Genomic DNA, 18488 nt, shown 5'->3' with positions numbered 1-18488 from the left:
AGAGTTTTGAAGGCAAAAGCCCAAAAGGCTTTACATAGACCTTTCTTTGGAAGTGGCTGCTTGAACAGACTCTGCTGAGGGCAGTGTGTTTGTGGGGGGGAGAGAATGGGACTGTCACTCTAAAGCACTTTGGCCTTTCAAGGAAGGTAGAAAAGCATTGTACAAGAAAACACAATTTACTAATTACCAGATTGCAAACGCAGCACAAGCAAGTCCTGGCATTACCACTGAAATGCAACATTTCTAAGATGATTTGGATTTTTTCCTTCTTAAAGAACATATTCTGCGTTTTTGTAGTCTTTATGTTCACTTTGTCCCATTGGGGGTCAAGAAGGACAAATCCAGGACCACACAGAAGCAAACAAACCAATCACTTTGGTCAATGTAGGATCACTGATAGACCTAGCATGCAGGTTTTTGGGGGAGGGCGCTGAGGTTTATTGAGAAAACCCACAATGTCATTAACACAGACAGACCTCAGCTGAGATTTGAACCTGGAATCTTTCCTAAAACAATTTTTGTTTCTTCATGATGATCATAGTTGAAGCCACAAGCTTTCTGTCCCATGAAGCCGTGCATTCACTTTTTCCAGAAGCCTATAGACTCACTTTTTGTAGCTCAAGTACTTAAGATTAACAAAGGAATAACTAAACAAACACAAAACCTGATTTTTTGTTTTGGAGGATAATTTGTCAATTTTAACAGTCTATGCTTCTTAATCTGCTTAAAGACCCACTTTTATCATCTTTTGATCGTTCCCAGTGGTTTTTTTAAAATTATGATTAGAAAAAGTGTCAGACAGTGTCTGCATCGCGGCAGTAGTTTATTAGAAAATTCGCCTCAGAGTTCGCAATGAGCAACCCCGCCCCCTTTTTCACACTGTTGCTTAAGATCTAGGAGCAGAGCTTGTGACCAGCTTGTAACCAGTGTATTTTCTTTGTCACACATAAAATCTTTTTCATATTACATTTTATCTACTCCTTATTCACAACAATTTGAATAAAATCCAATTTTCTTGATTTATGTCCTCCATCATCAGAAAAAGGCCACAGGACGATGTTAAAAAACAGGAATTTCATCTGTCTTTAAGTTTCCAATCACACTTCAACAGATTTAAAAACGAGTTTACAATCAAATGTTTTTTTTCTGATCTTTAGGTGAAAATTTACAATTGGCTTCCTTAAAAAAGTAACTTTTTTCTTTTATGTTTAAGGGACCAAAGCTATTTTTTTCCCCAAAATTTATGATGTCTTTAAGTAAATCAATAGTTCAACTTTTTCCATATTTCCAAATGGCTGTAGTTTTGGGAAATTCAGTCATTTAAGACAATTAAGCTTTAAAATTTTAACACAGATTCATGACCTTTAATCACAAATTATAGGATAAATCTAACAATTAACATAATGTGTTCCAGGGTGTCCTGCCGAGTGGATGAACTACAGAAACATGTGCTACTATTTCTCCAAAGATATGCTCAGCTTTGATGATGCAAAAGCAGCGTGTCAGTCAAAATCTGCATCTTTAGCGATCATCAATGACTTGGAGGAACAGGTGACATGCAGTTTAGTCATTATCTAAAAAAACCAACCCCTCTCTGAAGTATGGAGTCCAGGTTGTGATTTACTGTTCTTCTGTCCTCCCCAAGAAATGGTTGAAGAAGCGAACGCTTGGAAAAGGTTATTTCTGGATGGCTCTGACAGACAGGGAGGAGGAGAACGTGTGGCGCTGGCTGGACGGGACTGAGCCGGCTTTTACGTTAGTATTAAATCACCATGTCCTCTTCCTGTGATGACTTTTTCTACTAATACCATACGCAGATGTCTGATTACAGTGACCTGTGAGCAGAACTGATCTCCGCAAATCCAGTGTCCAGTTCAACCAGCATGAACACTTTTTGTCCAATCACAACTGCTCACTTTTTTAGAGCACCGAGAAGGCTTTTAGGCAAAGATTAAAGCTTAAAAAACCAGACAATTGAAAGGAAAGGCAGCATTAAATAAGTTAAGCTCAGAGATGCCATTACTCATGAAGGAGTTTTTAATGGAAAATTCCTGCTGCCTTTTTATTTTTTGCTTTACTATGTTTGGCTGTAAATGAAGGGGCTGTAACTGTGATGTGTGATTGCCCCCTGCTGTCTACCCACAGAAACTGGAAACCCGGGCAACCTGACAATTGGGGCCACAGCCACGAAGCAGGAGAGGACTGTGCTGGCCTCATCCACGAAGGCTTGTGGAACGATTTCTTCTGTGAAGATCACATTAGCTACATCTGTGAGAAGCAAACAGAGACCTGTACGTTTGAGGCTGTTTCACTCCGGCACAGTTTTTAATGATTTTTTACTGATCAGTGATTCAAAAGTCGTTTGCTTTTCTTTACAACAGCAAGACCTACTGGACCATGAGTGAGGCGCTGACAGTGGGCCAACAGCGAGCAGCTAGACTTCACCCATGCCGCCTTTCAGGACTGATATGGACAGTCCTTACGGAGAGAGCAAAGGGACATTTTTGGAAATTTCATTTTTTTTTCCAAAGTGAAGTCAGTTCATCAACACCAGGAAGTGCAATACAGCAGCTCATCCAAAGACCAATATGTTACATTACAAAATCACCAATTGAATTAAAATTTATATATATATATATATTTTTTTTGGTAACATTTTATAAAACTGTACTCCAACTGAATATTTGAATGTATATTTCACTATGCAAAATCTGTAGGGTATCTTAACTGTTGCAGAGCCGAATTGACCTGCGGTTCCTTTTTGTATGTAATTAAAGGTGCAGAATGAGGCACAAATAGATGTTGCTGACATGCAGTCTTTAAGAAAACTCTCATCCAGCCTCATGAATGTATAAAACAGGATTCATGTATGCATACGTAGGAGTAAGTTACCCATAATCTTAGGAAAATGTCACTGTCAACTTGTGTTTTGGTCAAAACCTTTATGCTTTAATACTTTTGTTAATTTTCAGTTTTACAAACATTAACTTGTTCTTGAATTTTATTTTTCTGAGCTTTCCTACAACGTAGATAATCGTCTGCACTCAGGTTTAAATTAAACAAATGAAGGAAAAATTCAAAATAAAATTCATAAAACCCACAAAGCTCTTGTATTTGCTGTATTATATCTGTATTTACATGTAAACAAACACATCCCTTTTCACCACAAAGTGTTCCTTGGTGTTGTAGCATTGTGTTTATTCACTTTGCACAAAAAGTATTTTCACATTTTTCCTTTTTTTCCCTTAAAAATAACTTTCTTGCTGCATTAAGCTTTTTTCCCCCCTTTTTTTTTTGTCTTCATTTGTAACCGAATAAAACCCATCAACTCTTTCTGATAACATAAGCAGTTCATTAACCAACATTTCCATTCAATCTTTCACATCCTGCTTTCCTGCTTTGGGTCAACTCCAATCGCAGTCGCACTTTCAGCTGCACAGAAGATTGAAAAGATCTCACAATAGCACCTTTAGTCGGAGGAAGTAGCGCTCTGTCAGCGAGGACACCAGATTCTTAGCATTAAAACACAAGACAGAGTGAAGACAATGCGCTAACAATTAGTCGTCTAAACCGGCCAACAGAAAACATTTCTGCAAAAACTAGAATCAACTTAAGATGGGCTTTTCTGAATGAATGGAACAGTAAACATTGAAACATTAAAGAAGACAGGAGCTGAGCCAAGCTAAGTGTTAAGTTAAAGCTGTGCTGGCTCCACATGATTACAGCATGTGCACCATTTAAGAAATCGAATCAGCCACTCATTTCACATTGCATCTTTAACAAATAGATAAAACAAACATACACAAAAGCAGCAACACATTGTCTAAACGTAGATTTATTGTGAGGTATGATAGAACCGAGTGAAATTATTTTTGAAACCTTATTTTTTGTGCAGCCAAACTGACTTTTTGTTGAGAAAAACATATTAGAGTGGTGAATTTTCTTTTCGGTTTTGGGATGGCTCCGGGCTGGATGGGTAAAAGACTCCTCTCAAACTCCAGCAACATTTGGACTGTAAACAAATGTCTTGCAAATTTTTATGTCAGAATCAGCTTTATATAGCTGAGGGAATCCCACGTTTTTGTCTTTTCTATTCATCAGCTATGGATCTCGTACGACAGACTGTCAGCTGCTCATCAGGGTCGAGGTGGAGCGGAGGTGAGGGTGACGTGGAGGCAGGCTGGCTCAAACAAAGCGTTAGGTGGATCTCATTTAGTCATCCTTCTCCACGATGACTTCGCCGTGAAGCACTCTCCTCCTCTGCCGCAGCATGTGGAAGTAAAGCTGGGGAAACACTGCGAGAAGCACAAAAATCCACGAGAAGTTTAGGGGGAAAAAAGTTACATTGATCTGTTTGAAAAACACAAAATTTAAGCTTACGTTACAGCAGTAGTAATTCTGCTATTAGAATCAAATTTATGTTTAGTTTTTACAGATTGAGTTTAACAAAATGCCTCAAAAAGCAATGCCGTTAATCACAAAAGTTTATCATTTTGCACAAAACACGATTTTGTTTTGTAAACCAATGACTCGGTCCAGTTCTCATATACAGTCAATGGTGCAGAGAGAGGTAATGTTGGAAAGCAAACATGCATTGCTCCAAAAGCTGTCAATGTTGTCCATTTTTGTTCAGATTTACTAGCAGCACAGATGCTGCTCGTCTGCAGGTTGATGATCTGTAACAGTGTTCGTCTGCTTTACGTCATTTTCATCCACACAATCAGTTGAAAGTATTGACATAGTTTCGACTGACAGTGGTATGCCTTTCTAACATTGTTAGTTTTCTTTTTGTTGCCATATTTAAAACACAAAACTGAAGATACATTGTCCAACGAGGCTCATGAGGGTTTGGTACCACCATGTGTTCAATGGCTGCTTTTACGCAGACAGAGGCGGTTGTAAGGAAACAAGAAATATTGCAACTTGATAAATCTTTCTAAAAAAAAAATTGTTCATCTGATTGTTGATGCACAGCCTGAAGGAGCAGGCTGCATCTTAATCTTAAGCTAAACAAAGTGATCCAAAGATCCAGCTCTGTTCTAGGCTGCAACCAGGAAGGCAGGAGACCAAATAGTTCTGGCGAACTTAACTTTGGACCAAAGTCCCAATCACTGCAGGGCCCCCAATCTTCCCTGGAGACCTGCTCCAGTCACTGACTGTTTTTCCAGTCTGTTTTCCATCAGGCTCCAAATTGAGGGCTGATTTGGGCCATTTCTTATGCTACGTTCACATGAATCTCTGCCCCTTTTCAGGCTTCTGCATTCAAAATTCTTGCATTTACATTTGGCTATTCAAGGTTTTAGGTCAGTTTTTTGGGCTCTAAAAGCTTAACTTTGACCAATTAGGGACTCTGATTTGATAGTGACGTATGGGTAGAGTCCTTTTTCATTCATGGAAGTGCCAACCGTTTGAAAATTCTTGCCGGTTGCTGCCTCGCTGGCATTCTATGACGCCAAGTCTTTAGACACATTAGAATAGACCTGTGAAGATTTGCTTTGCTTCAACACCAAGCGTTTTCCAACTGTAGGCACATGCACTAGTTTTGGGTAATGACAGTCCAGTGTGAACACCATATGTTAAAACAAAATTCTCAGTGTGTACGTAGCATTGGACACACCATACAAGCCTAAAACGTGCTTTTGAATAAACATTTGATTGGAATTGGTCACTTGAAAGCGCTTTTGCCGAGGCCGGTGTGAGCACAGCATTACTGTAATATATTACTTTATCTATGTTTATAGTTGTTTAAATCATTCTGATCGTCTAGTCCAGTATATCCTACTTATATTATTTATCTTTTTCTATATTTTTGGCATGTGTTGTTTATTCTTTAGTGGTTTCAACAAAGCAGTTTTCCAACAAAAGGCGCTAAAAAGGTTCTCTTAGCTCATGTTGAGGTGTAAAAAAATATAATTAGATAGTTCAAAAAGGTTTGACCAGAGGTGTATGTCAGGTTTCCTCCATCCCATTCCAGCTGACAACCAAACCATTCCAATCTAGGCCCAGCTATTGTTTTACACAAAGGAATCACAGACCCTTCCAAAAAAGTAGAGAACATAACACTTCATACTTGGGGCATAATTTTCAGATATAGATGAGATGGTTCCTATAACTTTTGTGTTTATCGATCTTATCCTAACAGCTAACTTACTCCCTTTAAAGTGAGTAAGGTGAGTTTTACAACTAAAATTAGTTTGGAGTAGTTCTAAAACAGTAGGTTCAAGACAAACGGTCTCCTTACGTGGGATGTAGGACAGCATAACGATGATGAGGCAGTAGTAGTAGTCGAACGACACGTTATACTTGTTGGGGAGCCTCATGGAGTACATCCCCGATCTGCGTACGAACGGCAGGGCAGCATAAATGCTGAGCAGCTCTCCTATGACTCCCAGTGGGTACAAGACAATGAAGAAGTTGTATCTGCAGGGGAAAAAAGCAAGAAAAAAAACAAAACAAAACAGAGAATGCTCTAAAATCAAAGCAGAAAAATTAACAGAAAACCACAAGCAACCATAGAGGTGTAAGATGATGCAGTCAACATAAACTACTTCTCTTCTGCTCTGTGCAAAAATAACTAAAATGGCCACAATTTATAGAAAAATAATAAGAGCACACTGTGAAAATTTAAGTGCGAGTTTCTACTTATATGGGTATTTAGGTAATTATTTAATTTAGAGCAAAAGCTAGTATATTTCGACATCAAGGCCTTTTCATAAATGCTGTTCTTCCATATTTGGATTGGATATGCTTCCCACATTGGTCCACTAAGATGGTGAGCTTACGTCTTTAATCACCAAGTGACACAAGAAAGTCTTTTGTAGGAAAATCCCTGTTTTGTTTTAGAAAAATGTCTCAATAGAAGTTCATTAGAGAAAAATCCGTTTTTGTAGGATTGTATCACAACTTAAACCGGAAGCTATAAAAACAGGCTACAACACTAGTGATGGGTGGTGACTAATGCTTGGAACAGAGAGCCGAAGGTTGGCAACATGCTGTAATGGGCAAAGCTGCGGGATCAGCTGAGGCTTTAATTTAGGCCTCGGACAGCAATCGAGGAAACTACCTCCACCATCAAAGCTGTTTTTAGCAGAGCGGGTTTTCATTTTGGACACAGTCCGTCTTTTTATTTTTGTTGCAAATCAGCAGTCAGGCCTCCGTTTCCAGAGTATTAAGTCTAATGCTCTGAAATGCACTCAGTCCTCAGGTCTGCCGGAATCCGGCTTCAGTAGAGACTCCAGCGGCGGCTCGAGGGAGCGTCTCGGCGGATGTGGGAGAAATATTGAGCGGACATTCCATGACCAAAACAGATGGTCTTAAAAACAGGAGCAGCTGAACATGAGCCCCTCTCTGGGGGTACGGCGTCTCCTTCACCCTTTAAGACAGACGTTAAAAGTGGGGGGAGCAGGGAGAAGAGTGCCGCTCAGTGGCCAAGAATCTTGCCTGTAGACAAAAGGGTTGGCACGGAGCAGGATGGATTTAATAAAGAGGAAGAAAACCTCAGTTTTGGAGGTAATAAACATTTTGAAATGAATGCAGGATGCCAAATTATCAGAAAATACAGCTGATGTTCCACCCAGAGGGATCCTATGCAGCAAAAACAAACAAAAAAGCACGAGGACACAGAGAGTGCAGTTAAAATTTTCAAAAATACCTCTATGATTGTTGTGATTCCACATCAGCAGAATCAAAGACTAAGACGATTAACTCAGCCTCAGCACAACATCACCTGTTAGTTTATCCACAGGCAGATAATATCTGCTGAAGTGCTAATCAATAAACCCAAACATGCATGTCCTGTCAGTGCAAAGCAGCTGACACCTAATACACACCAGGCTGTGACGCTTCCGGGTGAGTAAACTGGTCTGGAGCCAGCAAGGGAACCGCGCCAGAGGTGAAATCATCAGATCAAGCCGACATGCTGCCTCTCTCTCACACACACAGTTATGAGGTTCATCACAGCCACGCTAACTGCAACTCCACCTGGCCCATTTGACGAAGTATGGCAGGTGGTTGAGCAGCTTGAATGTGTAGTAGGAATATCTGGTAATCTCTGTCACCGTCCACACGACCAAGAAAAGGATTACGCTTTCTTCATTCTGGATCTTTGGTAGAACATAACATTTTAAACTCCTTTTTTCTGAGATGTAAAAAAACTCAGGAAATTGAGATTTTATTTTCATGGGGGGGGGGGGGGTGGGGGGGGGTGCACATGCAGTGATCACCTGTCTGATGCTACTGGCAACGAGCCAAACCATGAAAATCCTCGAACACACTTGAACCCCGGTGACAATGACAGAAGTCCTCACAATTCCTGCAGCAGAGATGGAGGGTGGTTAATCATCATCATTGACTATTATTTATGGCAGTGTGTTCAAATATGGACAAAAAAAAAAATATATATATATATATATATATATATATCAAATCACCACATACCAATGGCACAATGTCCCACCTAGAAGACAAATAACACGATAAGCAGGGCTCAGCTCGGTCAACACAGATTTCTTTTCCATTGGGCTTACCTCAACTAAAGCAAACGTCTGGAAAAACTTGAGTGTCCTTGCTATACTTCTGTACAGACCCTTGTGTGTGCCTTTTTTGATGTAGAAGCGCAGCATTGCCATGGCCAAAACCAGCCACCTACACAAAACATTGACAGAATAAAATTAAAAAAAAAAAAAAAATGAAGTCAACAATAAAAAATGACCAAATAAAAAAATCTGTAGGGAATTTCAACATATTCACTGTGACAAATAAATCTGGATTTAAAATGAAGAAAAAGACAAAAAGATTAAGTCGAAACCCTGTAACTTCAAGATTGAAGCGCATTCAAAAACTAAAGTAACCAAAGGCAGCATTTTAGACAATGAGGTGAGATTTCTGTCCCTAAAATGTGAAGCTGCATACAAACCGCCCTCGGCAATTGGTGTTCGAGCGACTGCTTTTCATAAAAAAAAGTCTACATAAACGGCTGTAAACCCGTATGCAAAAAGCTGGTTCATGAGTTCATAATGTGTTCTTGAACGTGCAACACGTACCCAGTGTGTACGTAGCATTAGACCCAACATGATGAGAAAAGAAACTATGAACTGCTCTCTGCATCTGTAGGTTAACTTCAGTTCATTTGCTGCTAAAAAATTTTTATTGTTCTTTATCTGAGAAGAGTCTTGCTCTTCAAAGATGAAAGGATAGGTTTTATTTTTTTTACAAACCAAGACACTAGGTCTAGAAGACTTTTAAAAAAAAACGTTCTTGTTCATTAGAGATGTCCAACTTCAACCTTTGAAAGCCACTGGCCCCTCCTGCAGAGTAGTTGGAACACTGTGCTTTTCAAGGACAATAGATTTTTGCTTTTCTTGTTCAAAAACTCGCCGACCAATGAATGGAGTTCTTGAGAAACCCATGATTCATAAGCAGAACGTATTTTGTCACGTCTTTTTTTTTAAGTTGAAAGAAAGTGAATGATTTCAATGAAGGACCAGATGTTTAAAAGGATACCAAAAACACAATGTTTAGCGAATATTCAAATCCAGTTAGTGATTTGATCCAAGTTCTCCAAGTAGTTACTGTGGATGATGGAGGCTTCCTCCGAGGTTAGTGATGCAGCATTTCTAAAAATAGGTTTATGTACTCCTGCCTCGAGTTTAAAAGACTCATCAGTGTCCAAGCATCAACAAAGTGCTTTTACTTAAAATACATGAATATGTAGAAGTTACAGTATATTGCCATTACATTTGTTTGTTTTCTGTTAACTTTTAGAAAGTGGCATGTTAGGGTTTTAAAAATATGGTTGGGGGGCTGTGGTTCACCAAGATGAGCAGCTAATTTCTTTGGTATAGGCTTTTTTGCAGTTTATAGGTTTGTGATGGCTGCAGTTACGGCCCACCTTGATGACAAACGAGCATGACAATTGTTGCCCAGTAAAACGGTTGTGCAACTTAGCATCTGACCTCCCCTTAAAATCAAACACAAGCATGTTTAAGATTTGTTAACTGGTGAATTTTTCTCCTCAAAGTCCATCAGTAGAGAAAAAAAAAGGATCTAATCAAAAATATTCTGGCATTTTCCTTGACCTCCTTTGCTCGTTTAACGCATTTTGTGCCAATGGTCACTTAATGCATAAATGACAACTAAATTAAAGAAATTAAAGTAATTAAGAAGCAACAGTTTAAAATAGGGTATAGAAATGCAAAAAAAAAAAGCATTTTCCTACTGATGATTCCTACTAATAGGATGTTGCATTAAAAAAAGGCTTTAGTGATCTTCTTTGCCATTCCCAACATGCATTTTAAGCAAACTTTTGCATTTATTGGTGCAGCAATTATTACGTTTGCCAAGAAAGGTTTTTCTGAAAAATGCTGACATTTCCATACAGAACAGTCATGGGAAAATGCTCCATTGCAGCTCAAATAACAAATCAGAAATTTATTACAGGTTTGATAATTGTGTCAAAGTTACAAGCAAAGTGTAACTAAACTAAGCAACAATCTGGATCTTGACCCTGTGATGCTCCTGCAACAGCTTCAGCATCAGAGTCAAAACAAGATTATTTGCCAGATTGGTCTGTCTGCTTAAAGCACAGATTGACATCAAAACAGCTTCATCATTAAACTAAAGCAAGCTATGCATAATTTTTACATCTGCAGTCTCAAACTGTTTTAACAAATCTGATCTCTCAAAGTTATTATAATAAAACAACACAGAAAAAAGTAATCGGGATAGACATTTGTAAAGAGCTTTGCACAGTGCAATGAAAATATTGTAAGGAATGATGTTAAGAATTGACATGTTTGATGGATTAAATGTATTTTGTATGCGTGTGCTGAATATAAAATGCATATATAATGATTGAAAGTAAATATAATGTGAGGAAAATGCATGGCATCGTCTCCCATTTTCCAATCTGTTTTATTGCTTGAAATAAACCAGTAATCCAAAAAGTATTAACATTTCTCAAATAGAAAGAAAATGTCCCAAAAAAATAAACAAACAAGAGGCTGCAAAAAAACACATATACAATTCATATTTCTCAATCATTTATAAAGACTTTGCATAAAAATGTTTGCTTTTAACATAAAAGAGGCCTTAAAGCTCAGTTAATGCTCAGATCTGCGTTGATGGATGTTTACATTCAAGTTTTTAGTGACTGAACTTTTTTCTTTCAGCTTTTCCCTTCAGGCGTTGCCAGCCAAAAGGAAAAAAAAAGTTAAAGGAAACGTTTGTATGAAACTTTTAAGATATAAGTGAGAAATGTATATATTGTTTTTAATTACTGAACTAAAAAGTGGAATTGGATGCTTCCAGATCACAACGCATCAATGTCACTCACTGATCATAAAAGTCTACAAGTTTTATTTAAAGCTTTAGGGAGTGTGCAAAAAACTGTTTAAATCACTTTTTGCATTTTATGTTGTTAGAAGGTCTCTGTTTTTTACTGGCAACAGCCACACAATGAAGGCTAAAGAACAAGGACTTAACTACTGTATGAAGTTTAATGTTAAGCCGTTATTCAACAAGTCAGCCAAATCTGTAAGATGGCATCTAAAAACACATCAACTACAGAGAAAATGCTTCTTTTTCAAATATTATTAGTTTCCATTTAATGACTTGTTGAAAAAAGGAAAATCTGCACATTGAGCAGTTCGAGTCCCAGACCTGAGCTCCAGTGTCAGCAGCGCCCCGGCTATACTTATCACTGCAACTGTCGGACGCACGGCGGGCCTTGACGCAGGCACCGTGCAGCCAGCCCTATTTGGACACGGCTTCAGCGCCAGCCTGTCACTTCAAACCGTTCATTCATTTCATAACCCTCCACCTAAACGGCCCCCCATTCTGTCAAAACCCGCGTTTTTAGGAGTCAACCGGCAGCCCGGGACCCCCAAACTGCGCCAGGCGCAGAAAGCTGAACAGGCACTTTCGGCTCCAGCCAGGAGCGCTCGCACAGTCCTATAAACAGCAACGCGCTTACAGTTTTTTAAGGAGCGGCGAACTTATCCGCCTTTCTTATTAATAGGCGACAGAGGCGGAATGGGGGCGCGTACCCGGCGGTCATGGCGATGTTGTAGAAGGTGAGCCATGCGGTGGTGAGGGCGCTCTTCGTTCTCTTCTTGTTGTTGTTTTCCTTCTCCTCAACCGTGCCGTCCTCCTCGCTGGACGCCATGGCACCGGGGGCAGGGTGGGGAAGTCAGGAAAGGGAGCCGACAGCTGAGGCTGGTGGGAAGGGGAGCAGAGGGGCCGACCATCTATTTAACTACCCCTCCTGCACCTCTCACTAGTGCGTAAAGTGCGTAGCCTTCCGGCAAGCCATGAACACCACAACTCAAAGGTTTGAGGTGGTTTTTATGTCATATTTTTTATAAAGAAGACCAAAGTGCACTTTTGTTCAGCCATGACCATCTCCAATGCTGTAATACATTGCTAAATACCATGCAAATTAAGTGATCACGCAGAAATGTATTTTAAAAGACAACATTTTAAAATATAATCCTCTGTAAACTCTGAAAAAAAACATTTAATCTAGAAAACCTAGAATAAAAAGTAACCATTTTCTTTACCATCATCAAATGGCATCATTTTTGTGTATTTCACAAAAATGCATTTATGCTACGTTTTCTTTTTTCTTGTTTTTTTTTAATTTCATTCTGCATGCAGTCTTTTTTCCCTCTGCTGTCAGTTACTATGGTGACAAACAAATTTCCCACGTGTGGGATCAATAAAGTATTTCTGATTCTGATTATTTGTACATTTATTCAAGTTGTTGTTTCCCTTTCGGCTTTTCCCATCAGGGGTCGCCACAGCGAACGATTTGAAAAAAAAAAAAAACAGTCTTAACCATCATTGCAACATGACCTTTCGAGGACAACTTAGAACATGCATTTTGCAGGAAATGCCATTTTTATCTAACATAAAAAATAAAAATTTTGTGTCATTTTAATCAGCCCCCCCCCCCCCCCAAAAAAAAAAAAAAAAACAAACAAAAAAGCATCAGTGCAACAGTAAAAGAACAAAAAAACATCAGAAATGTGTTGGTCCACTTGGTATGTGCCACAAAATTTTCCTTTGTGGAAGAATGAATCTGGGTTCTTAGAGGTTACAAGATTTCCTAGAATGTTTATAGAGAACATGGGTTCTGATGTCAGAAAAGTAATAATAAAATCATAGCAGTTTTCCACAAGTCTTATTACATGTTTCTATTCTGTTTTTACAACTTTGTCAATTAAGAGTAACGTGTCCCCAATGCATCCAACTGTCTATTTTCCAAACTTGATTAATACCTTGCAGGGTTGCTGAAGCCCATCTCACAGTTATATCCTGGACAAGTCAACTGTCTGCTAAAGGGCAACATAACCACACAACACATACACTTGGAAACAAGGTAGAATCACCAAATGATTTCTTTGGACAGTAGAAGGAAGTCAGAGTGCTCGGCGAAAACCCAAACGTGCACAACGAACTCAGAAAGGAACCATCAGGGTTTTGAACCAGGACCTTCTTGCTGTGAGACAAGAGTGCTAACCACTACCCCACCATGTAACTTGGATCCCCAATCAATGTCTCCCCAAAATAAATATTTAATTTCTCACCCGGAAGTTATAATTTCCTATTTATCTTTTACCAGAACTGTAATTTACCTGTGCTCCCTGTTTTCCATTATTATCCTGCTTTTGTGAGTAAAACACAACAGAGTGTCTTAAAATGAAACTGACATTAACAAAGTACCTCTGTGCCCAAGATATTGTCATGGTTGATTTCTATGTATGTTAATGTGGTTCAAATCCTTTTTTTTTTTTTTTTTTTTGTGGCTTGGTTTATTATAACCAGGTTTGCAACTCCTATTTGATGTTCATCTTGTGTATTGGCAAGCACCTGTGTCCATAATTCAATGGGTGGGCATTATGCTTGTAATTTATCCCTTAGACTTTTTTCTGACAAGAGATCCTCCTGCCCTTCATCATATTGCCACCAGATGGCAGCAAAGAAGTTTGGAACACTAAGGAAGCTCCCATTTGCAGGTTTCAGCTCTCAAACTGAAATTATGTCTGCCTATAAAAAAAAAAAAAAAGTCAAAGTCATTTGTTCCATGATATCATCAAATTTAACCCTTAAAACTCCTAATTCCATGTTTATAATCATAAATGGATTGAGAGGTTTGAACCATGAGTACATCCTCCAGGGTGCAGTTACCTAATCTTGGAGTGGAGACCATATTAAAAGAAGGTAAAGGACCAGTCGCATCATCCTGTCACTAAGGTACACAAAGCCGAGTGCAGCGTAAGCAGAGAGCCAGGACTGTGGTGTGTGGAAATTGCTGGTGATGGCAGACAATGCAGCAGTCCGGGGCCTGACCAGCCCTCAGAGGGACAGGGGTTGCTTCACTGCGACAACAGCCCTCGGTCTCCCTCCCTTCTTTTTGTAACCTGCCATAGGATGGGTTTAGGGAGGACGATTAAGTTTGCCATCTTCGAGGTGCTACAGTTTGCAGGCTTGTGCTTGCCGCTCTTGATCATCATGCAGAGGTTTGCGGCAATCATAGCAAAAGTCAAAACCTCGGCACGGCCGCCCAGTGACGGCACCACGGCCTACTGGCTGATCGTGGCCTCCTCCATCGCCTACGTCACTTCCATCGCTCTGCTGATCTGGGTTCCTCTGAAGTCCTTGGTCTTCATGAAGAAGAAGTTTCTGGTCGGAAGAAAGAATTGGTGAGTGTCCGCAGAGGCATGCAGAGGTTCCTTGCTGTATGTGGCCTGCTCGGGTCCCAGTGCAACACTGATGGAGACCTGAGCTGCTGGAGTCTGAACAGGCCTGTGAAATGGTTTGGACAGCACATGGCTGCTGAATACCATGAGTAAGCAAGCCCTACAAACGCTTTTGTCTTCCCCCCTGACTTTTTTGTCGTTTCTCCCATCTGTTGTCCCTGTGACAGGAGGCCGGTGGCCCTCGTTTATGTGATCCTCTCCACATTACCCTGCTTTGCCTTTCTCATCGCCAGCTCTGAGGTATAACCTGCAATGGACTTTTTCAGATTTGTCACTAACGGTTCTTTGAATGTAGCATTTTACCTGCACGCCAAACAAAGGCAACCTGTAGACTTGAATCTTTTGCAGACATGCCAATCTTACAGAAAATGAAAAAAACGTGACACCTGTAGATTAGAGCATTTAGTGGGATCACAGAGATGGTTTTGTAAGTGCAATGAAAGGTGATGATTTGTGAGAAACCTTTACATTCTCAGGGGAGGAATATCTAACCGTATGGATAAGTTGCTACTGATAAGCAGCTTGGTTCCCTTTCCTGCTAGTGCTGTCAAATCATGGTTCCGTGAGGCACATTTCCACTTCCTTGCTGGCTGTGGTCCAGGGCTCCTCTGCTGTTTTCATGTAGCCCTCTCCAAAGGACCCAGCTGACCCCTCTTATCTGGGGTCTTTTCCATAAGAGTCATAAATTTTGCTAAGATGACCATTTTTGTCTGCTTTGTTCAGTGTCCTGTCGGAGCGAAGTCCTGACTCAGGCACATACCAGAGCTCCAAGTGCTTATGTAGTTTACAGAGACCATTGTCGCTCTCAGGTTAAGCAGTGTTGGGCTCGAATGTAAGCATGCCTAATGATATCACTGTTTGTCCAGGTGCAGATAAATAACAACATGAAACATGATACGTTCACAGAGCTCCCCGTGTCATTAGTCCTCTTCTCGCTCATCTGCATAGATGTTGTGGAGAGGATACGTTGCTGCAGACTGACGGGCCAGGGTGAGCGCAGCACACACACAGTTTTCTCCAATATCCATAAGATATCTAGCATTAAAATTGATCCAAAACAACATAGGGTTGTAGATTAAACTAATAGTTTAGACATTCTAACAGAAATTCAATCCGTTTTCTAGAAATTCTGAGTGCAGATACAGAAATTGTGTAAAATTACCAAAGCTTTTAAACTCTCAAAACATTCGTTATGTTCACTTATTTTTAAATGTAATTACAGACATTTTCAGGTTTTACAAAGTGGATTTAAAAAAAAACAAACATTTTTGGACCTTTTATTATTTAATATTTTACCCATACCAGTTTCTGAGCTGGATTTGGTTGCATTTTGTGCTTCATGTTATGTTTTCAATTGGCCGACCAGAACAGCATTTGGGCTCTTTGAAGAATCAAAATGTGACTCGTTTAAAACTCAAAAAAAACTTTAATTATTTTAAATCCATGTCTTTGTCTACAGTTGTTTTTGTCTAAGTGTACAAACCTTCAAAGGACATTTACAGGTTCATCTTGCAGTGAGCTCTCTGTGGTGCTACTTTTCACTTTGCAGTAATGTACGTTTTTTAATATCTTTCAACCCCCCCCCCCCCCCCCCCCCCCCCCAAGTTAAAGTGAAGTGAAACACTCCTTTAATAAAAATAAAAAAAAGAAAGAAAGAAAGAAAAAACCCCCACCATGAAGTGAAATTTTTCATTTGAAACAACGGTCTTTTTGCTTTCTTAAGATATAGTTTTTGCATTGAAGACCGACTTAAATAATTTGAAGCCAAATATCTGTTTCCGTTTATTCTACTTTCTTTTCTGCAGACTATAGGATAAAGACTTCCAAAAACAACATCTGCTTGTTTGTTTTCCTCTCTGTTTCTGCAGCTAATGAATTAAATAGAGATGCTGAAATTCCCTCCACAGTCCTCACACATGTGGAGCAGGTTAGACCCATGACGCCAATTACCCCGGCTGTTCCAGGGCCAGCCGTGCATGGGCAAGCTGTGCCGAATCCAGCACAACCTGGACCAAGCCGGTTTAACAACAGGAACCAGAATGGTTCAGGAGCTCGACTGGAGAGCAACGGGACTGTTCCGGGGGTTCCAGGGACAAACGGCAGACCCTTTACCATTTCAGGACTGAGCCCAACGCCAGCAAACACCACAGCGTACGGATTGTCCCCACACACCCACACAGGACCTTTAAGGTTCCTGTGTGCCAGCGATGCCCGAGCAGACGAGTTCGTGGACAGTTTCATGTTCTGGATGGACACGGTGGAGATGGTTAGAGTGGCGGGACACCCACTGGTCTTCTACTCAGGTTGGGTGTTCCCCATCTACATCTTCAGCTACATCTCCTGCTTGCGTGTGGTGGTGATGCCCCACACCCCCCTGCTGTCTTCAATGGGAGTGGCCCTGCAAGACTTGCCCTTCTTCTGTGTGCGTGCCGGCCTCATTGCCCTCTTTGGCTTTGTCACACCCACCCTCTATCTAATGAAGAATCTTCTGATCTGTCTGGCCTTTGTCTACTTTAACTTCATGACCAAGCTGAGGGTCTTTAACACAGAGAGGGTTTTCTTTTGAGGTGGGAAAGTAAAGTACCAGAAGACATAAAATCTCTACTGAAGCGTGAGGAGCGTCAAGCAAGAGACTCAAAAAGTTCAAAATAACTCAAGGTTTCCCTGCACCACAGCTGGGTGCTGAAAATGACATCAATTTGATTTTTCACCTTGGAGTTACAGAGACATAACCTAAAATGTCTCTTACAAAGATGCTTTCATAATGAGGAGGCACATTAGGAGCAATGACTCTCAGAAGCTGATGAGAATAGAATCAGTCACTTAGGTTTCCAGGCTGAAGGGAATTTTTTGTTCACAGATTTCTAATTATTGTGCAACTTTGTCATTTCTTGAAAAAAGACCCACTCCAATTTTGATCTCTTGTCAAAGCATTTCCAGTGTTTTTTTAGAAAGAAAAAAAAAAATCCTGCATCCTTTTTTAGGACAGTTTCTGCAGAACAGCTGCAGTTCAGGAGAATTTTGCCTGAGTTGTGGGTTGGATTATTGGCGCGCAGCAACCCTGACCCCTTTCCCCTTCCTGTTGCTTAGAGCTTGTGGCCCATCCAATGTATTTTCTACATAACATAAGCTTTTTTTAAACTGAATTCTTTTGTCTGCTCCTGATTCACAACAATTTGAATAAAGAAACAACCAGAAACGCAATTTTTTAGCTTCATTTGTCATCAGAAAAAAGCCACAAGAATGTGAAAAAAAAGAAAAAACAGCAATTTCATCGGAGTGGGTCTTTAACACAATAGCTGCTCTATCAATTTCTAGTTTGTATATTGGTTCTTCCAGGTCAAAAGGGAGCCTTCAAGCAATCAAATTTTGTCCAGACACTGTTTATATAAGGTTTTATAACCTTTATGTGCAATTTTTACCCCCCAGAATCCCCGATCCACATCAAGCATGGGACTTTGAATGTACCGGTTCTGTCACTTTGAAATTCAGAGTTTTCTGCCGTCACCAGGGGCAGTGACACGTGGAAGAATAAATGTATGCGTTTCAAATGACTTTTTCTTCTGAAAGTACATTTTGACAAGAGAAACCAGTTGGAGTTTGTTTCAATGAGAGATTCATTTATTTTAGTAACATTAATAAAAGAGACTAAAACATTTGTCGTTTAGTGAGCCTGATTTGACCTCTTTTTACACTGGAATGTGGATTTCTTAATGTCATTTTCTCATC

General features: G+C 39.9%; 3 protein-coding genes across 3 annotated transcripts in view; 2 read left to right on the top strand and 1 right to left on the bottom strand.

Moving 5' to 3' along the window:
* The window catches only part of colec12 (collectin subfamily member 12), a 40357-nt gene extending 37257 nt beyond the window's left edge, over window positions 1–3100 (top strand). The window contains exons 7-10 of the mRNA XM_004081128.4: window positions 1415–1551; window positions 1646–1755; window positions 2146–2291; window positions 2382–3100. Coding sequence (XP_004081176.1) covers window positions 1415–1551; window positions 1646–1755; window positions 2146–2291; window positions 2382–2401 — 413 coding nt within the window. The 3' untranslated portion in view covers window positions 2402–3100. The remainder of the gene's footprint in view (window positions 1–1414; window positions 1552–1645; window positions 1756–2145; window positions 2292–2381) is intronic.
* Window positions 3101–3171: 71 nt separating this feature from the next.
* On the bottom strand, window positions 3172–12249 carry hacd1 (3-hydroxyacyl-CoA dehydratase 1). Its single transcript, XM_023949951.1, has 7 exons — window positions 12045–12249; window positions 8526–8643; window positions 8437–8455; window positions 8223–8311; window positions 7981–8102; window positions 6242–6420; window positions 3172–4295 (listed from the first exon to the last, which is right to left on the bottom strand). Exons 1-7 carry the CDS (start codon window positions 12161–12163, stop codon window positions 4213–4215), a joined length of 729 nt encoding a protein of 242 aa, XP_023805719.1. The 5' UTR covers window positions 12164–12249; the 3' UTR covers window positions 3172–4212.
* A 735-nt stretch (window positions 12250–12984) lies between these two features.
* tmem236 (transmembrane protein 236) lies at window positions 12985–18417 on the top strand. Its single transcript, XM_004081304.4, has 4 exons — window positions 12985–14702; window positions 14927–14999; window positions 15626–15749; window positions 16628–18417. Exons 1-4 carry the CDS (start codon window positions 14431–14433, stop codon window positions 17323–17325), a joined length of 1167 nt encoding a protein of 388 aa, XP_004081352.1. The 5' UTR covers window positions 12985–14430; the 3' UTR covers window positions 17326–18417.
* Window positions 18418–18488: the final 71 nt, after the last annotated feature.

The sequence above is a fragment of the Oryzias latipes genome, chromosome 20 (assembly GCF_002234675.1).
Source record: "Oryzias latipes chromosome 20, ASM223467v1".
NCBI lineage: Eukaryota > Metazoa > Chordata > Actinopteri > Beloniformes > Adrianichthyidae > Oryzias > Oryzias latipes.
Note: the sequence above shows the minus strand (reverse complement) of the source record. Positions and strands in the feature narration are given on the sequence as shown.

Bases quoted from the DNA above. Each gene is read 5' to 3' on its own strand.
- tmem236 (XM_004081304.4), top strand. From the start codon at position 14,431: ATGGGTTTAGGGAGGACGATTAAGTTTGCCATCTTCGAGGTGCTACAG. The intron at 14,703-14,926 runs GTGAGTGTCCGC...TCCCTGTGACAG, and splicing joins CTGGTCGGAAGAAAGAATTG to GAGGCCGGTGGCCCTCGTTT. The intron at 15,750-16,627 runs GTGAGCGCAGCA...CTGTTTCTGCAG, and splicing joins CTGCAGACTGACGGGCCAGG to CTAATGAATTAAATAGAGAT.
- hacd1 (XM_023949951.1), bottom strand. From the start codon at position 12,163: ATGGCGTCCAGCGAGGAGGACGGCACGGTTGAGGAGAAGGAAAACAAC. The intron at 8,103-8,222 runs GTGATCACTGCA...GTTCTACCAAAG, and splicing joins TTGCCAGTAGCATCAGACAG to ATCCAGAATGAAGAAAGCGT. The intron at 6,421-7,980 runs GTGGAGTTGCAG...TTTCCCCTGCAG, and splicing joins TACTTCGTCAAATGGGCCAG to ATACAACTTCTTCATTGTCT.